The 19,855-nt window shown below is 45.1% G+C and overlaps 1 protein-coding gene across 1 annotated transcript; it reads left to right on the top strand.

Moving 5' to 3' along the window:
- Positions 1-1,357: 1,357 nt before the first annotated feature.
- Positions 1,358-19,854, top strand: LIN37 (lin-37 DREAM MuvB core complex component). Its single transcript, XM_083880683.1, has 8 exons — positions 1,358-1,506; positions 5,315-5,384; positions 7,284-7,334; positions 8,001-8,030; positions 9,812-9,894; positions 13,748-13,875; positions 18,907-18,980; positions 19,702-19,854. The coding sequence occupies exons 1-8, from the start codon at positions 1,476-1,478 to the stop codon at positions 19,781-19,783; spliced, it is 549 nt and encodes a 182-aa protein (XP_083736809.1). The 5' UTR covers positions 1,358-1,475; the 3' UTR covers positions 19,784-19,854.
- Position 19,855: the final 1 nt, after the last annotated feature.

Raw genomic sequence — 19,855 nt, 5'->3', positions numbered from 1 at the left:
GGTGGTTTTGGGGACCCCCCTCACCGTTGGCTCCGGACGTGGCGGGTGACGAAATCCCAGATCGGGGCTGTGGGGCCGGAGCAGAGCCTGCCGGGAGGGAAAGGGTTAAAAAACCGAGCTCAGGGGCACCCCAAAGTTTGGGGGAGATCCTAAAAAATCACTTGAGGAGCCCAAAATTCATTAAAAGCCCCGAAACTCCCAAAAGGGATTTCAAAACTCACCAAGGGATCCTCAAATCACCCCCAGGAACCCCAAAACTCCCCCAGGACCCCTCAATGAGACCCCAAATCCCCTTAGGATCCCTTAAAAGGGACACCAAAGCCCCTCAATGGGACCCCAAAGCCCCTCAGGATCCCCCGAAACCCCCCCAGGACTCCTCAATGGGACCCCAAATCCCCTCAGGATCCCTTAAAAGGGACACCAAAGCCCCTCAATGGGACCCCAAAGCCCCTCAGGATCCCCCGAAACCCCCCCAGGACTCCTCAATGGGACCCCAAATCCCCTCAGGATCCCTTAAAAGGGACACCAAAGCCCCTCAATGGGACCCCAAAGCCCCTCAGGATCCACCAAAGAGACCCCAAAACTACCTCAGGATCTCCCCAAACGCCCCCAAATCCCCTCAGGACCCCTCAATGGGTCCCCAGATCCCCTCAGGATCCCCCGAAACCCCCCCAGGACCCCTCAATGGGACCCCAAATCCCCTCAGGACCCCCCCAAACCCCTCCAGGGTCTCTCTGTGTGACCCCAAACCGCCTCAGCCCCCCGAATTCCCTTCCCTCCCTCACAGAGCTCTCAGGGGGGTTCCCACCCCCGGCCCCCCGGAGTTCCCGGAGCCCTCCCGGACCCTTCCCCACCTCCCCCCGGGCGGTCCCGACCTGCGGAGCGCGGCCGGGGAGGGGAGAGCGGAGGGCGGCAGCTCCATCTCGTCGCGGGCCCAGCGCCCCAGCGCCTCCGCCATCATGGCCGGGGCTGCCCTGAGGGGGAACCGAAAAAGCGCGGGAAAAGCGCCGCGGGGCAGGACGGGAGTTGTAGTGCGGGAGGGGCGGGGCCGCAATGGGGAGGAACGGGCGGCGCGGGGCATGACGGGAGATGGAGGCGGATTGGCGCTGCGCGAGGGATTGTGGGAGGTGTAGGCGCGGCTCTCATTGGGCTCTAGGGGCGCGCGGGGCATGACGGGAACTGTAGTCAAAAAAGCAAAAATGGCGCTGTCTTAAAGTCCCGCCCTACGGGCGCTGATTGGCTGAGAGTTGTGATTGACAGGCGCAGCCACCAATGGGAGGCGGCGCTGGCGGAGGGCGGGAAGCGGCGGCGCCTGAGGGCGGCGGTGAGGGCGTGGGGGGGGAGCGGCGGATTTGGGGGCGATTTTGGGGGATTTTTTAGGGGATTTGGGGGATTTTTTGGGTTTTTGGGGGGAATTTGTGATCCCCCATGAGCCAAAATCCCTCCCAGGCCCCAGAGGCGCTTCCGGAACCGCGATGGCGACGAAGGTGAAGGTGGAGAAACCAGGTGAGAGCGGCCCGGAGGGACCAAAATACACCAAAAATCCCCAAAATGACCCAAAAATCCCACCCGGGACCCCCCAAAATCCCCTGTGGGATCGCCCAAATCCTCCCCAAATCCCCAGAGATTCCCACAAATTCAGGATACCACAAATCTCCCTCAAATTCCACAAAATATTCCTGGAATTTTGTCCCAAATCCCCGAAAATTCCCCTTAAATTCCCGTCAGGCCTTTCCTGGGCCTGGGAACCCCAAACTCGCCCAAAATTCCCCCAAAATTCCTGAAAATTCCCCCAATCTTCCAATATTCTCCTCAAGTTCCCTGAAAATCCCTCAAAACTTCCCAAATCCTCCCAAAATTGATAAATATCTCTAAAAAAAACCACCCCAAATTCCCCTCAAAATCCCCAAAATTCTCCAAATTCTCTCTGGGACCTTCCAAATCTCCCCAAATTTCCAAAAATCCCCCCAAAACTCCCCTCAAATCCCTACAGAACCACCAGAAATCCCTCAAATTCTCCCAAAAATTCCTCAAACCCCCAAAATCCCCAAAATCTCCCCGAAATTCTCCTCAAACTCCTCCAGGACTCCCAAAATCCCCCAAATTTCCCCAAAATTCCCCAAATCCCTCCAAAATTCCCAAATAAATCCCCAAATTTCCCCCCAAATCCCTCCCAAAAATTCCCCCAATTTCCCCCCAAAATTCCCAAACAAATCCCCCAAAATCTCCAAAAATCTCCCAAAATTCCCACAAAAACCCACAAAAATCTTCCCCAAACCCCTCAAAATCCCAAATTTCCTCCAAAATTCCCCCAAATCTCTCTCAAACTCCCCGAAATTCTCCAAGTTTCCCCAATTTTCTCCCCAAAACCCCCCAAATTTCCCTCAAATTTCCCCCAAAATCTCCAAAATCCCCCAAATTTCCCCAAATTCCCCCCCAAAATTCCTCAAAACCCTCCAAAATCCCTCTAAAATTCCCAAAATAAATCCCCCAAATTTCCCCAAAATTCCTCCAAAATCCCCCCAAAATTCCCCAAAATCCCCTTAAAAATCTCCCAAAATTCCATAAAATCCCCCAAATTCCCCCAAATTCCCAAACTTCCCAAAATCCCAAAATTCCCCCAAATTTCCCGAAAATCTCCCCAAATCCCCTTAAAAATCTCCCAAAATCCCCTCAAAAATTCTCCCAAAATTCCATAAAATCCCCCCAAATCCCCCAAAATTCCCAAAAATTCCCAAATCCCCAAAAATTTCCCCAAAATTTCCCCAAATTTCTCCCAAATCCCCCCAAATTCCCCAAAATTTCTACCAAAATTTCCCCCAAAAATCCCCCCAAAAATTCTCCCAAAATTCCATAAAATCCCCCAAATTCCCCAAAAATCCCCCCAAAAATTCCCCCAAAATCCCCCAAAATTCCCAAAAAATTCCTAAACTTCCCAAAAATCTCAAAATTTTCCCAAAATTTCCCCCAAAATCTCCTGAAATTCCCCAAAATTCCTCCAAAATCCCCTTAAAAATCTCCCCAAAATCCCCTCAAAAATTCTCCCAAAATTCCATAAAATCCCCCCAAAATCCCCCAAAATTCCCAAAAATTCCTAAACTTCCCAAATTTCCCCAAATTTCCCAAATTTCCCTCAAATCCCCCCAAATTTCCCCCAAAATTCCCCCAAAAATTCCCCAAAATTCCCAAAAATTCCTAAACTTCCCAAAAATCCCAAATTTTTCCCCAAATCCCCCCAAATCTCCCCAAATTCCTCCCAAAATCCCCCCAAATTCCCAAAAAATTCCCAAAATTCCTAAACTTCCCAAATTTCCCCCATAAATCTCCTGAAATTCCCCCCAAATCCCCCAAAAATCCCCTTAAAAATCTCCCCCAAAATCCTCTCAAAAGTTCTCCCAAAGTTCCATAAAATCCCCCAAATTCCCCAAAAATTCCTAAACTTCCCAAAATCCTCCCAATTTCCCCCAAAACTCCCCCAAAAATCCCATTTAAGTCCCCAAATTTCCCCCAAAAATCGCCCAAAATTCCCAAAAAATTCCAAACTTCCCAAAATATCCCAAAAATTTCCCAAATTTCCCCCCAAATCCCCTCAAAATTCCCCAAAATTCCCCCAAAATCCCCTTAAATTCTCCCAAAATTCCATAAAATCCCCCCAAATTCCCCAAAAATCCCCCAAAATCCCAAAAAATTCCTAAACTTTCCAAATTCCCCAAATTTTCCCCAAAATCTTTCAAAATCTCCTCAAAATCCCCCAAAATTCCCCAAAATCCCCTTAAAAATCTCCCAAAATCTCCTCAAAAATTCTCCCAAAATTCCATAAAATCCCCCCAAATTCTCCTAAAAATCCCCCCAAAATCCCCCAAAATTCACCCAAAAATTCCTAAACTTCCCAAAAAATCCCAAAATGCCCCAATTTCCCCAAAAATTCCCCAAAAAATCCCATTTAAGTCCCCAAATTTCCGCCAAAAATCCCCTCAAAAATCTCCCCAAAATTCCATAAAATCCCCCCAAATTCCCCAAAAAATTCCTCAAAAATCCCCCCAAAAATCCGCCAAAATTCCAAAAAAAATTCCTAAACTTCCCAAAAATCCCAAATTTCCCCCCAAAAATCCCCTTAAAAATCTCCCAAAATTCCATAAAATCCCCCCAAATTCCCCAAAAATTCCTCAAAATTCTCCCCAAAATTCCCCAAATTTCCCCCAAATTCCCCAAATTTCCCCCAAATCCCCCCAAATTTCCCCCAAAATTCCCCCAAAAATCCCCCAAAATTCCCCAAAATTCCTAAACTTCCCAAAAATCCCAAAATTTTCCCCAAATCCCCCCAAATCTCCCCAAATTCCTCCAAAATCCCCTTAAAAATCCCCCAAAATTCCCGAAAATCCCTCAAAATTCCCCAAAATTCCTAAACTTCCCAAAAAATCCCAAAATTTTCCCCAAATTTCCCCAAAATTCCCCAAATCCCCCCAAAAATCCCCCAAAATTCCTAAAAATTCTTAAACTTCCCAAAATTTCCCAAGTTTTCCCCAAAATCTCCTGAAAATCCCCAAAATTCTCCCAAAATTCCATAAAATGCCCCCAAATCCCCCCAAAAATCCCAAAAATTCCCAAAAATTCCCAAATCCCCCAAAATTTCCTCAAAATCTTCCAAAATCCCCTCAAAAATTCTCCCAAAATTCCATAAAATCCCCCAAAAATCCCCCAAATTCCCAAAAATTCCTATTCCATAAAATCCCCCAAAAATCCCCCAAATTCCCAAAATTCCTAAACTTCCCAAAATTTCCCCAAATTTCCCCCAAAATCCCCAAAATCCCCTTAAAAATCTCCCAAAATTCCCCCAAAATCCCCCCAAATTCCCCAAAAATTCCTCAAAATTCTCCCCAAAATTCCCCAAATTTCCCCCAAAAATCCCCCAAAAATCCCCCAAAATTCCCAAAAATTCCTAAACTTCCCAAAAATCCCAAAATTTTCCCCAAATCCCCCAAATCTCCCCAAATTCCTCCAAAATCCCCTTAAAAATCCCCCAAAATTCCCAAAAATCCCCCAAAATTCCCCAAAACCCCCAAACTTCCCAAAAAATCCCAAAATTTTCCCCAAATTTCCCCCAAAATTCCCATTTAAGTCCCCAAAATTCCCAAAAATCCCCCCAAATCCCCCCAAATTTCCCCAAAATTCCCCCAAAAATCCCATTTAAGTCCCCAAAATTCCATAAAATCCCCCAAAATTCCCCAAAAATTCCCCAAAATTCCCAAAAATTCCCAAAAAATCCCCAAATTTTCCCAAATTTCCCCCAAATTCCCAATATTTTTTCCCCCAGAGTTGGATCCGGCGGCCGCCCGGCGCCGCCTGGACTCGCTGCTGGAGCAGCTGCTCACCACAGGGAACAGGTCAGGAATTTGGGGAATTTGGGGAAATTTGGGAATTTTGGGAGTTTTGGGAATTTTTGGGGAATTTTTGGGGGGGTTTGGGGGGGATTTTGGGGGATTTTTGGGAATTTTTTTGGAATTTTTTAGGATTTTGGGGGAATTTATTGGGAATTTATTTGGGATTTTTGGGGGGTTTTGGGGAAATTTGGGGAATTTTGGGGAATTTTGGGGCATTTGGGAATTTTTGGGGATTTTTGGGGGATTTTTTGGGGGGGATTTAGGGGGATTTTTGGGATTTTTTTGAGATTTTTTAGGATTTTGGGGGAATTTATTGGGAATTTATTTGGGATTTTTGGGGGGTTTTGGGGAAATTTGGGGAATTTTGGGGAATTTTGGGGGTTTGGAGAAATTTGGGAATTTTTGGAGATTTTTTGGGGGGTTTTGGGGGGATTTTTTGGGGATTTTTGGGGTTTTTTTCGAATTTTTTAGGATTTTATTGGGAATTTATTTGGGATTTTTTGGGGGGATTTTGGGGAGTTTTGGGGGAATTTTTGGGGATTTATTTGGGAATTTTGGGGAAATTTGGGGAATTTTGGGGAATTTGGGAGTTTTTGGGAATTTTGGGGGATTTTTTGGGGGGTTTTGGGGGGATTTTGGGGGATTTTTTGGGGATTTTTGGGATTTTTTTTGGAATTTTTTAGAATTTTTTTGGGATTTTTTAGGATTTTATTGGCAATTTATTTGGGATTTTTGGGGGATTTTGGGGAGTTTTGGGGGATTTGGGGAATTTTGGGGAAATTTGGGAGTTTTGGGGAATTTTTGGGGGATTTTTTGGGGGTTTTGGGGAATTTTGGGATTATTTTTGAGATTTATTTGGGACTTTTGGGGGGATTTGGGGGTTTTGGGGAAATTTGGGGAATTTTGGGGCTTTGGGGGGAATTTGGGAGTTTTGGGAATTTTGGGGGATTTTTTGGGGGGTTTTGGGGGATTTTTGGGATTTTTGGGGATTTTTTTGGGGGATTTTTTAGGATTTTATTTGGGATTTTTGGGGGGGATTTGGGGGTTTTGGTGAATTTTTGGGATTTTGGGGAAATTTGGGGCATTTGGGGATTTTTGGGGATTTTTTGGGGGGATTTTTTGGATTTTTTGAGGGATTTTTTTAAGATTTTATTGGGAGTTTATTTGGGATTTTTGGGAGATTTGGGGAATTTTTGGAAATTTGGGGGAATTTTCAGGGTTTTGGGGGATTTTTTGGGATTTTTTCTGGGGCTTTGGGGAGTTTTTTGGGGGGGAATTGAGAGAATTTTGGGGGATTTAAAGGGGAATTTTTCGGAGCTTTTCAGGGATTTTTGGGGGTTTTATTGGGGAATTTTTGGGGATTTTTTTGGGGAGATTTGGGGAAATTTTGAGGGATTTTGGGGTTTTTATTTGAGAATTTTGGGGTTTGGGAGTTATTGGGGGATTTGGGGAATTTTGGGGATTTAAATGGGAATTTTAGGGGAGATTTGGGGGGATTTTGGGGGGTTTATTTGGGATTTTTTTGGGAATTTTTGAGAGGATTTTTTGGGGATTTTCTGGGGGATTTTTTGGGGGATTTATTTGGTATTTTGGGGGGATTTTTTGGGGGATTTTGGGGCATTTAAATGGAAATTTTGGGGGGATCTGGGGGGATTTTGGGGATTTGGTTGAGAATTTTGGGATTTTTGGGGGGATTTGGGGAATTCAAATGGGATTTTTGGGGATTTATTTGGGATTTTTGGGGGGATTTGAAGATTTTGGGGGTTTTTTTTTTGGGATTTGGGATTTTTTGGGGGGGATTTGGGGTGGGGTTTTTTTTGTTTTTGTTTGTTTTTGGTTTTCAGGAGCTCAGGGGGTTCCAAAGCTTTTGGGATCCCCCAAAATTTGGGATTTTCCCCCCAGGGAGCCCCTGGAGGAGGAGCCTGGGAAGGGCCCCGGGGACCCCCCGGCCAAGTAAGGACAGAAAACCCCAAAAATGACACAAAAAAACACCAAAAATGGCACAAAACCACCAAAAACCCCCAAAAATGACCCAAAAATCACCAAAAATGACCCAAAAATCCCCAAAAATGACCCAAAATGGCCCCAAAAATCCCCAAAAATGACCCAGAATGACCCAAAAATCCCCAAAAATGACCCAGAATGACCCAAAAAACTCCAAAAATGACCCAAAAATCCCCCAAAATGGTCCCAAAATGACCAAAAATGGCCCCAAAAATCCCAAAATGGCCCCAAAAACCCCAAAAATGGCCCCAAAATCCCCAAAATGGCCCCAAAATTCCCAGAAATGGCCCCAAAATGGCCCCAAAAAAACCCTTTTCTGACCCCAAAATCCCCAAAAATGGCCCCAAAACCCCCAAAAATGGCCCAAAAATGGCCCCAAATCACCAAAAATGGCCCAAAAATGGCCCCAAAATCACCAAAAATGACCCAAAAATGACCCAAAATCATAAAAATCACCTAAAACATCCCCAAAAATGACCCAAAAATCCCCAAAAAATTACCCAAAATGACCCAAAAAAACCCAAAAATGGCCCCAAAATCCCCAAATGGCCCCAAAATTCCCCAAATGGCCCCAAAATTCCCTTTTTTGACCCAAAATTCTGGTTTTTTTTGCAGGGAGGCCTCGCCCAGCGCCCCTGGGAAAAGGTGAGAGACCAAAACTCCCAAAATTTCCCAAAATTCCCCAAAATTCCCCCAAATCCCCAAACTCCTCAAATTTTCCCCAATTTTCCCCAAATTTTCTCTCAATTTCCCCAAAAATCCCCCCAAACTTCACCAAATTTCTCCCAAAACTTCCAAATTTCCCCAAAAAGCCCCAAATTCCCCAAAACCCCCAAAATTCCCCCCAAATTTCCTGTAAAATTCCCAAAATTCCCCCAAAATCCTCCAAAATTTTCCCAAATCCTCCAAAATTTCCCAATTTTCCCCCAAAACCCCCAAAATACCCCAAATTTCCCCAAAATTCTCCCAAAATGAGCCAAAACTGCCCCAAAATCTCACAAAATTTCTCCAAAATTTCCCCAATTTTCCTCAAAAACCCCCCAAAATTCCCCAATTTTTTCTCAATTTCCCCTTAAAATCCCCCCAAAACCCCCAAATTTCCCCCAAAATTCCCCAATTTTCCTCAAAAATTCCCCCAATTTTCCCCAAATTTTCTCTCAATTTTCCCCCAAAAAACCCCCAAAATCCCCCCAAATTCCCCCAAATCCCTCCCAAACTCTCCAGAATCCCCCAAAATCCCCAAATTTCCCCAAATTTCCTGTAAAATTCCAAATTGCCCCCAAAATTCTCCCTAAAATCCCCCCAAATTTTTCCCAAATCCACCAAATTTCCCCAATTTTCCCCAAAACCCCCAAATTTCCCCAAAATTTTCCTCAAAATCTCCCACCTCCAGAACTCCCCAAAAATCCCCTAAAATTCACCTAAAATCCCTTCAAATCCCTCCCAAACTCCCAAATCCCCCAAAATTCCCCCAAATCCCTAAAAATCCCCAAAATTCCCCAAAATTTCCCAATTTCCCAAAAATGTCCCAAAATTCCCCCAAATTTTTTTCTCAATTTCCCAAAAAAGAAACCCCCAAAATCTCCCCAAAACTCCCCCAAATTTTCCCCCAAAATCCCCCAAAATTCCTCCAAACCCCCAAAGATTTTCCCCCCAAAATCCTTCCAAAATCTCCCAAAATCCCCCAAAATCCCCCCAAAAATTTCCCCAAAATTCCCCCAATTTTTCTCAATTTCTTAAAAAAAACCCCAAAATTCCCCCAAATTTCTCCCAAAACTTCCAAATTTCCCCAAATCCCCAAAATCCCCCAAAATTCCCCCAATTTTCCCAAAAAAAATTCCCAAATTTTCCCCAATTTTCCTCAAAAACCCCCCAAAATTCCTCCAATTTTTTCTGAATTTCCCCAAAAATCCCCTCAAATCCCCCAAATTTCTCCCAAAACTTCAAAATTTCCCCAAAAACCCCCAAAATCCCCAAATTTCCCCCAAAATCCCCAAATTTCCCCCAATCCCCCCAAAACTCCCCCCAAATTTCCTGTAAAATTCCCCCAATTTTCCCCAAAATCCCCCCAAATTTCCCCCAATTTTCCCCAAAAACCCCCCAAAATTCCCCCAATTTTTTTCTCTATTTCCTTAAAAAAAACCCCAAAACCCCCCAAACTTCACCCAAATTTCTCCCAAAACTTCCAAATTTCCCCAAAACCCCCAAAATCCCCAGAATTTCCCCCAAAAATCCCCCCAAAATTCCCCCTGTTTTCCCCAAATTTTCTCTCAATTTCCCCCCAAAAACCCCCAAAATCCCCCCAAATTCCCCCCAAACTTCCCCCAAAATTCTCTCAAAACTTCCAAATTTCCCCCAAAAGCCCCAAAACCCCCAAAATCCCAAATTTCCCCCAAAATCCCAAATTTTCCCCAATTTCCCCCCAGGCCCCCCGGGCGGTTCCCGCAGCAGCGGCGGAAGAAGCGGCGCGAGGGGGGGGAGGGGCCGGACACGCCCCCGCACAGACACAGTCAGGGAAAATCACATTTTTGGGGGAAATTTGGGGGATTTTGGGAAAATTTTGGGGATTTTTGGGAAATTTGGGGAATTTTGAGGGATTTGGGGGGATTTTTGAGGGATTTTGGGGGCGATTTGGGGCTTTTTTTCGTTCATTTTGGGTTGATTTTGGTGATTTTAGGGGCTGATTTTGGCCAATTTTGGCTGATTTTGGAAGAATTTTGGGAGGATTTTGGGAGAATTTGAGGGATTTTTGGGAAATTTGGGGGGATTTTGGGAGGATTTGGGGAAATTTGGGGAATTTTGAGGGATTTTGGGGGGATTTGGGGGCTTTTTTTGGTTCATTTTGGGGAGATTTTTGGTGATTTTGGGAGGATTTTGGGAGAATTTGGGAGAATTTGGGGGGAATTTGGGGAATTTTGGGAAATTTGGGGGGTTTTGAGGATTTGGGGGAAAATTTGGGGAATTTTGAGGGATTTTGGGGCTTTTTTTGGTTCATTTTGGGCTGATTTTGGCTGATTTTGGGGAGATTTTTGGCTTGATTTTGGAAGAATTTTGGGGGGAATTTTGGGAGGATTTGGAGGATTTTGAGGGAAATTTGGAGAGGATTTGGGGATTTTGGGAAATTTGGGGGGTTTTGAGGGATTTGGGGAAAAAATTGGGGAATTTTGAGGGATTTTGGGGATTTGGGGGGAAATTTGGGGGATTTTGGGGGGATTTTGGAGGAAATTTGGGGGATTTGGGGGGAAATTTGGAGGATTTTTGGGAAATTTGGGGGGTTTTGAGGGATTTGGGAAAAAATTTTGGGGAATTTTGGAGGGATTTTGGGGGGATTTTGAGGGAAATTTGGGGATTTTAGGAGAATTTGGGGGGTTTTGAGGATTTGGGAAAAAAATTGGGGAATTTTGGGGGGATTTTGGGGCTTTTTTTGGTTTATTTTGGGCTGATTTTGGCCAATTTTGGCTGATTTTTGGGGGGATTTGGGGGAAAAATGGGATTTTTGGGGAAAATTTGGGGGATTTTTGGGAAATTTGGGGGGTTTTGAGGGATTTGGGGGAAAATTTGGGGAATTTTGAGGGATTTTGGGGCTTTTTTTGGCTGATTTTGGGGAGAATTTTGGCTAATTTTGGGGGGAATTTTGGGGGGAATTTTGGGGGGAATTTTGGGGAGAATTTGGGGGAATTTTTGGGGTATTTTGGGGATTTGGGGGAAAGAATGGGGAAATTTGGGAGGAAAATGGGGAATTCTGGGGGATTTGGGGGAATTTTGGGGGAAATTTGGAAAAATTTGGGGGATTTTTGGGGGAAATTTGGGGGATTTTGAGGCAATTTGGGAGATTTTGGGGGGAATTTTGGGGGAAATTGGTTCATTTTGGGCTGAATTTGGGGGGATTTTAGGAGGATTTTAAGGGAAATTTGGGGGATTTGGGGGAAATTGGGAGAATTTGGGGAGTTTTGAGGGATTTGGGAGAAAATTTGGGGGAATTTTGAGGGATTTTGGGGCTTTTTTTGGTTCGTTTTGTGCTGATTTTGGTGATTTTAGGGGCTGATTTTGGCCAATTTTGGCTGATTTTTGGAGGATTTTGGGGAGATTTGGGGGATTTGAGGGAATTCGAGGGGAATTTTGGGGATTTTGGGAGAATTTGGGGGATTTTGGGGAGAATTTTGGGCCAAATTTGGGGGGAATTTTGGGGAGGATTTTGGGGGATTTTTGGGGCGATTTGGAGAATTTTGGGGAGAATTTGGGAGAATTTGGGGGAATTTTGGGAGAATTTTGGGGATTTTGAAGAATTTTGGGATCCTGGGAGAATTTTGGGGGATTTGGGGGGAATTTGAGGGATTTTGGGGCTTTTTTTTGTTCATTTTGGGGAGATTTTTGGCTGATTTTGGAAGAATTTGGGGGGGGGGGTTGGAAGGATTTGGGGGATTTTGGGGGGAATTTGGGGGATTTTTGGGAAATTTAGGGGGTTTTGAGGGATTTGGGGGGAAATTTGGGGAATTTTGGAGAATTTGGGGGAATTTTGGTTTATTTAGGGCTGATTTTGGGGGAATTTTGGTTCATTTTGGCCAATTTTTGGAGGATTTTGGGAGAGATTTTGGCTGATTTTTGAAGGATTTGGGGAAAATTTTGGGGAGTTTTGACTAATTTTTGGGATTTTTGGGATCCTGGGGGCGTTTTGGGGAGAATTTGGGGGGATTTTTGGTGATTTTGAGGATTTTGGGAGAATTTGGGGAATTTTGGGGAGATTTTGGGAAGATTTTTGGGGTGATTTTGAAAAGATGGGGGGAGAATTTGGGGAAATTTGGGGGATTTGGGGGGAAATTGGGAGAATTTGGGGCAATTTGGGCAATTTTGGGATTTTTTGGTTTATTTGAGGGGGATTTTGGGGGGATTTTGGTTCATTTTGGGCCAAATTTGGTGATTTTAGGGGCTGATTTTGGCCAATTTTGGGGCCAATTTTGGGCTGATTTTTCTCCATTTTTGGGCTGATTTTTGGTCCAATTTTTTCCCCATTTTTGGGCCGATTTTCTCCATTTTTGGGCCAATTTTTCCCCATTTTTGGGACAATTTTGGTCGAATTTTTTCCATTTTTAGACCAATTTTTCTCCCATTTTTGTGCTGATTTTTGGGGCCAATTTTCCCCATTTTGGGGCCGATTTTCCCCATTTTTGGGGCCAATTTTGGGCTGATTTTCCCCATTTTTGGTCCAATTTTTCCCCATTTTTGGGCCAATTTTCTCCATTTTTGGGGCCGATTTTTCCCCATTTTTTTGACTGATTTTCCCCATTTTTGGGCCAATTTTGGTCCAATTTTTTCCATTTTTGGACCAATTTTTCGCCATTTCTGGGCCAATTTTGGGCCAATTTTCCCATTTTTGGGCCAATTTTGGGCTGATTTTCCCCATTTTTGCACCAATTTTCTCCATTTTTGGGCCAATTTTCCCCATTTTTGGGCCGATTTTTTGGTCCAATTTTTCCCATTTTTGGTCCAATTTTTTCTCCATTTTTGGGCCAATTTTCCCCATTTTGGGGTTGATTTTCCCCAATTTTGGGCCAGTTTTTTGGGTCAATTTTCCTCATTTTTGGGGCCAATTTTCCCCATTTTTGCTTCGATTTTCTCCATTTTTTGGGCCGATTTTCTCCATTTTGGGGCAAATTTTGTGCCAATTCTCCCCATTTTTGGACCAATTTTTCTCCATTTTTGGGACAATTTTGGTTCAATTTTGGGCCAATTTTGGGCCAATTTTTCCCAATATTGGGCTAATTTTATCCAATTTTAGCCATTTTTTGGGTTGTTTTGGGGCGAATTTTCCCCATTTTTGGGGCTGATTTTGCCCATTTTTTGTCTGATTTTCCCCATTTTTGGGCCAATTTTTCTCCATTTTTGGACCAATTTTCGCCATTTCTGGGCCAATTTTGGGCCGATTTTCCCCATTTCTGGGCCAATTTTGGGCCGATTTTCCCCATTTTTGGGCCAATTTTTGGGTCAATTTTCCCCATTTTTGGGTCCATTTTGGTCCAATTTTCCCCATTTTTGGGCCATTTTTGCACCGATTTTCCCCATTTTTTTGCACCGATTTTCTCCATTTTTGGGGCCAATTTTCCCCATTTTTGGGCCAATTTTGGTCCAATTTTGGGCCGATTTTGTGCTGATTTTTTCCCCATTTTTTGGCGGATTTTCTCCATTTTTGGGCCAATTTTGGTCCAATTTTGGGCCGATTTTGTGCTGATTTTTTCCCCATTTTTTGGCGGATTTTCTCCATTTTTGGGCCAATTTTCCCCGTTTTTTGTCCGATTTTCCCCATTTTCTGTCCGATTTTCCCCATTTTTGTGCTGAATTTCCCCAATTTCTGTGTTTTCCCGCAGACTCATTTGTGATCCGGCTGTTTGACCGCAGTGTGGAGCTGGGGCAGTTCCCTGCAGGGACCCCCCTGTACCCCGTGTGCCGCGCCTGGATCGGGCACTGCCCCCCCCCGGCGCCCCCCGCACAGCAGGTACCACTGGGAGAGACTGGGTTAGACTGGGACAGACTGGGACGGGACTGGGGGGCACTGGGGGCAAAAAATCCCGGGGATTTGGGGTGAAAAATGGGGATTTTAGAGACAAAAATGGGGATTTTAGGGCAAAAAATGGGAATTTTAGGGGCAAAATAGGGAATTTTGAGAAGAAAAATGGGACTGGGTTATACTGGGATGGACTGGGAGGGGACTGGAGGGAACTGGGAGGGACTGGGACAAACTGGGTTATACTGGGAGGGGCTGGGACCAAAAAATCTGGGGGTTTTAGGGTGAAAAATGGGGATTTTGGCAAAAAATGGGGATTTTTACAAGAAAAATGGGATTGACTTATACTGGGTTATACTGGGATGGACTGGGAGGGGACTGGGTGATACTGGGTTATACTGGGTTATACTGGGTTATACTGGGAGGGACTGGGGGGCACTGGGGGCAAAAAGTCTGGGGGTTTTAGGGTGAAAAATGGGGATTTTAGGGGCAAAAATGGGGGTTTTTACGAGAAAAATGGGATTGGCTTATACTGGTTTATACTGGGAGGGACTGGGGGGGACAGGGAGCAAAAAATCTGGGAGTTTTAGGGTGAAAAATGTGGATTTAAGGGGTAAAAATGGGGATTTTGGGGGTGAAAAAGGCACTGGGAGGGAACTGGGTTATACTGGGAGGGGACTGGGACAAACTGGGTTATACTGGGGGAACTGGGGGCAAAAAATCTGGGGGATTTAGGGTGAAAAATGGGGATTTTAGGGCAAAAAATGGGGATTTTAGAGGAAAGAATTGGAGATTTTCGGATGGAAATGGGACTGGGAGGGAACTGGGTTATACTGGGAGGGACTGGGAGGGGCTGGGGGCAAAAAATCTGGGGGGTTTAGGGTGAAAAATGGGGATTTGGGGCAAAAAATGGGGATTTTAAGAAGGAAAATGGGACTGAGAGGGAACTGACTTGTACTGGTTTATACTGGGAGGGAACTGGGTTATACTGGGAGGAATTGGGATGGACTGGGTTATACTGGTTTATACTGGGGGGGACTGGGAGCAAAAAATCTGGGGGTTTTAGGGTGAAAAATGGGGATTTTAGAGAGAAATGTGGGGATTTTAGGGGTGAAAATGGGGATTTTGAGAAGAAAAATGGGACTGGGTTATACTGGGAGGGAACTGGGGGGGACTGGGATGGACTGGGAGCCAAAAATCCCAGAGTTTTAGGGTGAAAAATGGGGATTTTAGGGGTAAAAATGAGGTTTTGGGGGTAAAAATGGCAGTTTTGGGGGAGAGAATGGCACTGGGAGGGACTGGGACAAACTGGGAGGGGAAAATCAGGGGGTTTTGGGGTGAAAAATGGGGATTTTAGGGGTAAAAAATGGGATTTTAGGGGTGAAAAATGGGACTGGGTTATACTGGGAGGGACTGGGGGGGACTGAGGCAAAAAGTCTGGGGGTTTCAGGGTGAAAAATGGGGAATTTAGGGGTAAAAATGGGGGTTTTTAGAAGAAAAATGGGACTGGGTTATACTGGGAGGGAACTGGAGGGGACTGGGAGGGGACTGGGACAAACTGGTCCACACTGGTCCATACTGGTCTATACTGGTCCATACTGGTCCATACTGGTCTATACTGGTCCATACTGGTCCATACTGGTCCATACTGGTCTATACTGGTCCATACTGGTCCATACTGGTCCATACTGGTCTATACTGGTCCATACTGGTCTATACTGGTCCATACTGGTCCATACTGGTCTATACTGGTCCATACTGGTCCATACTGGTCTATACTGGTCCATACTGGTCTATACTGGTCCATACTGGTCCATACTGGTCTATACTGGTCCATACTGGTCTATACTGGTCCATACTGGTCCATACTGGTCCATACTGGTCCATACTGGTCTATACTGGTCCATACTGGTCCATACTGGTCTATACTGGTCCATACTGGTCCATACTGGTCTATACTGGTCCATACTGGTCTATACTGGTCCATACTGGTCCATACTGGTCTATACTGGTCCATACTGGTCCATACTGGTCTATACTGGTCCATACTGGTCTATACTGGTCCATACTGGTCCATACTGGTCTATACTGGTCCATACTGGTCCATACTGGTCTATACTGGTCCATACTGGTCTATACTGGTCCATACTGGTCCATACTGGTCTATACTGGTCTGTACTGGTCCATACTAGTCCATACTGGTCCATACTGGTCTGTACTGGTCCATACTGGTCCATACTGGTCTATACTGGCCCATACTGGTCCATACTGGTCTATACTGGTCCATACTGGTCCATACTGGTCTATACTGGTCCATACTGGTCTATACTGGTCCATACTGGTCTATACTGGTCCATACTGGTCCATACTGGTCTATACTGGTCCATACTGGTCCGTACTGGTCCATACTGGTCCATACTGGTCCATACTGGTCCGTACTGGTCCATACTGGTCCATACTGGTCCATACTGGTCTATACTGGTCTATACTGGTCTCCCCAGGCCCCCCCCGCGGCCGAGGACGTTCTGGCCCTGCCCCCCCCCGGCCCCGCCCTGTCCCCGCGGGTCCCCTCCCCCCTGGGCCTGACGAGGGCGACACGGCCCCGGACCAGGTGAGCCCAACCCAAAATCACCCCAAAATTACCCCAAAATTACCCCCAAAAACTGACCCAAAATTACCCCCCAAAATGTCCCAAAATAACCCCAAAAATCACCCCTAAATAACCCTAAAATTACCCCAAAACTGACCAAAAATAACCCCAAAAATTGCCCCAAAATCACCCCAAAAATCGCCCCAAAATCACCCAAAAACTGCCCCAAAATCAGCTCTAAAATGCCCCAAAAATCACCCCAAAAACAGCCCCCAAACCACCTCAAATCCACCCAAAATTTGCCCCAAAACCAGCCCCAAATAACCCCCAAAACGGCCTCAAAACCAACCCAAAATCACCCCAAAAACTGCCCCAAAACTGACCCAAAATAACCCCAAAATCACCCCAAAAACTGACCCAAAATAACCCAAGAATTTCCCCAAAAACTGACCAAAAATCACCCCAAAAATTGCCCCAAAATTACCCAAAAACTGCCCCAAAACTGCCCAAAAACTGTCCCCAAACCACCCCAAAAATCAACAAAAACTGACCCAAAACTGACCAAAATCAGCCCCAAAAACTGCCCCAAAATCAGCCCAAAAATGCCCCAAAAATCACGCCAAAAACTGCCCCAAAACTGCCCCAAAATCGGCCAAAACCACCTCAAAAACTGCCCCAAAATCACCCAAAAATTGCCCCAAATTGCCCTAAAACTGCCCCAAAATGACCCGAGAACTGCCCCCAGAACTGCCCCAAAATCATCCCAAAAACTGCCCAAAATAACCCTAAAATCACCCAAAAATGCCCCAAAACTACCCAAAAACTGCCCCAAAATCGCCCCAAAAACTGCCCCAAAATTACCCCAAAAACTGACCAAAAATAACTCAAAAACTGCCCCAAAATTACCCCAAAAAACTGCCCCAAAATTACCCAAAAACTGCCCAAAAATAACCCAAAAACTGCCAAAAATAACCGCAAAAATTGCCCCAAAATAACCCAAAAATTACCCCAAAAACTGCCCCAAAATCATCCCAAAAACTGCCCCAAATAACCAAAAAAATCCACTTAAAATCTCCCCAAAATATCTCCAAAAATCCTCTTAAAATGTCCCAAAAATCCCCGAAAAATTATCCCCAAAATCCCCTTAAAAATATTCCAAAATTCCCCTAAAATTGTCCCAAAAATCCCCTAAAAATCTCCCCCAAAATATCCCAAAAAACCCTTAAAAATATCCCAAAAATCTCCTAAAAATATCCCAAAAATCTCCTAAAAATATCCCAAAAATCCGCTAAAAATCTCCCCCAAAATATCCCAAAAATCCCACTAAAAATATCCCAAAAATCCCCTAAAAATATCCCCAAAATCCCCCTAAAAATATCCAAAAAATCCCCTTAAAAATACCCAAAAAATCCCCTAAAAAACCCCAAAAAATCCCCTTAAAAATATCCCAAAAATCTCCTTAAAAAATCCCAAAAATCCCTCCAAAAATATCCCAAAAGCCCTGAAAAATATCCCAAAACTCCCCTCAAAAATATCCCAATAATGTCCTTTAAAATATCCCAAAAATCTCTTTAAAATATCCCAAAAATCCCTTTAAAAATATCCCAAAATCCGCTTTAAAATGTCCCAAAACCCCCCTAAAAATAGCCCAAAATCCCCTAAAATATCCCCAAAATCCCCTAAAAATATCCCAAAAATTCCCTTTAAATTGACAAAAAATCTCCTTTAAAATATCCCGAAATCCCCTTAAAATATCCCAAAAATCTCCTTAAAAATATCCCAAAAATCCCCTTAAAAATATCCCAAAAAATCCTCTTAAAAATATCCCAAAAAATATCCCAAAATCCCTTAAAAATATCCCAAAAATCCCTTAAAAATATCCCAAAAATCTCCTTAAAAATCCCAACCCCCCCCCAGAAATATCCCAAAAATCCCCTAAAAATTATCCCCAAAATCCCCCTAAAAATATCCCCCCAAATATTCCCTAAAAAAATCCCCTAAAAATATCCCAAAAAAACCTTAAAAAAATCCCCAAAATCCCTTAAAAATATCCCAAAAATCCTCTAAATCAAAAAAATCCCGTTAAAAAATCCCAAGATTCCCCTAAAAAAATCCCAAACATTCCTCAAAAATATCCCAAAAATCCTCTTTAAAAATATCCCCAAAAATCCTCTTAAAAATAACCCCAAAAATATCCCAAAATCCCTTTAAATACCCCAAAAATCCCCTAAAAATATCCCAAAAATCCCCTTTAAAATACCCCAAAAATGCTCCAAAAAAATGGCCCCAAAATCCCCCAAACCCCGCCCTGAGCCCTTTGGCCCCGCCCACCCGATGACGTAATCGATACGATACCCCGCCCACTCAATTACGTAATCGATATCTGGCCCCGCCCACTCGATGATGTAATGACTGCCTGGCCCCGCCCCCAGGTGTTGGACCCCGCCCCCTCGATTACGTCACTGATCTACAAGAACATGGACAGGTGGAAACGGGTCCGGCAGAGGTGAGAGACACGGGGGGATACTGGGGGGACTGGGGGGACTGGGGGGACTGGGGGATACTGGGAGGGACTGGGATATACTGGGAGGGACTGGGAGGGACTGGGGGGGACTGGGAGGGATTGGGTTATACTGGGCTATACTGGGGTATACTGGGAGGGACTGGGATGGACAGGGAGGGGACTGGGTGGGGATTGGGAGGGAACTGGGAGGGAACTGGTTTATACTGGGAGTTACTGGGAGGGCGCTGCAGTTCCCAAAGTGGCCACCAGGGGGAGCCGGGGAGACACTGGGAGTTCATTGAGGGGAACTGGGAGGGGCTGGGGACACTTTAAGGACCACAAGGAAGTCACCGCAGGGCACGATGGGAGTTGTAGTCCAGGGAATAACTGCAGTCTGTGGGGCGTGGGGCATGATGGGAGTTGTAGTCCCGGAAGTGGCTCCTTAGCGCCCCCTGTCGGTCACTGCGGGCTCCGCCCCCACATTGAGGGAACTGGGGGGAAACTGGTTTGTACTGGGAGGGACTGGTTTATACTGGTCTGTACTGGTCCACACTGGTCCATACTGGTCCACACTGGTCCACACTGGTCCATACTGGTCCACACTGGTCCACACTGGTGCACACTGGTCCACACTGGTCCATACTGGTCCATACTGGTCTATACTGGTCCGTACTGGTTTATACTGGTCCACACTGGTCCACACTGGTCCATACTGGTCCGGCAGGTGGCGCGAGGCCGCCCAGCGGCAGCAGCAGCGTTACGGGCCCAGCCTGAGGCTGCTCAGGATCATCTACGAGCGACAGTGAGGCCACGCCCACCCACAGGCCACGCCCACCCACGGGCCACGCCCACCCCGACCCCAATAAAGACTCGTCCAA

The sequence above is a fragment of the Zosterops lateralis genome (genome assembly GCF_965231275.1).
Source record: "Zosterops lateralis genome assembly, chromosome: 31".
Classification (NCBI taxonomy): Eukaryota; Metazoa; Chordata; class Aves; order Passeriformes; family Zosteropidae; genus Zosterops; species Zosterops lateralis.
Note: the sequence above shows the minus strand (reverse complement) of the source record. Positions and strands in the feature narration are given on the sequence as shown.

Excerpts from the sequence above, each read along its gene's own strand:
- LIN37 (XM_083880683.1), top strand. The coding sequence starts at position 1,476 with ATGGCGACGAAGGTGAAGGTGGAGAAACCAG. Across the intron at positions 5,385-7,283 it reads CTGCTCACCACAGGGAACAG|GGAGCCCCTGGAGGAGGAGC; the intron begins GTCAGGAATTTG and ends TTTTCCCCCCAG. Across the intron at positions 7,335-8,000 it reads CCCGGGGACCCCCCGGCCAA|GGAGGCCTCGCCCAGCGCCC; the intron begins GTAAGGACAGAA and ends TTTTTTTTGCAG.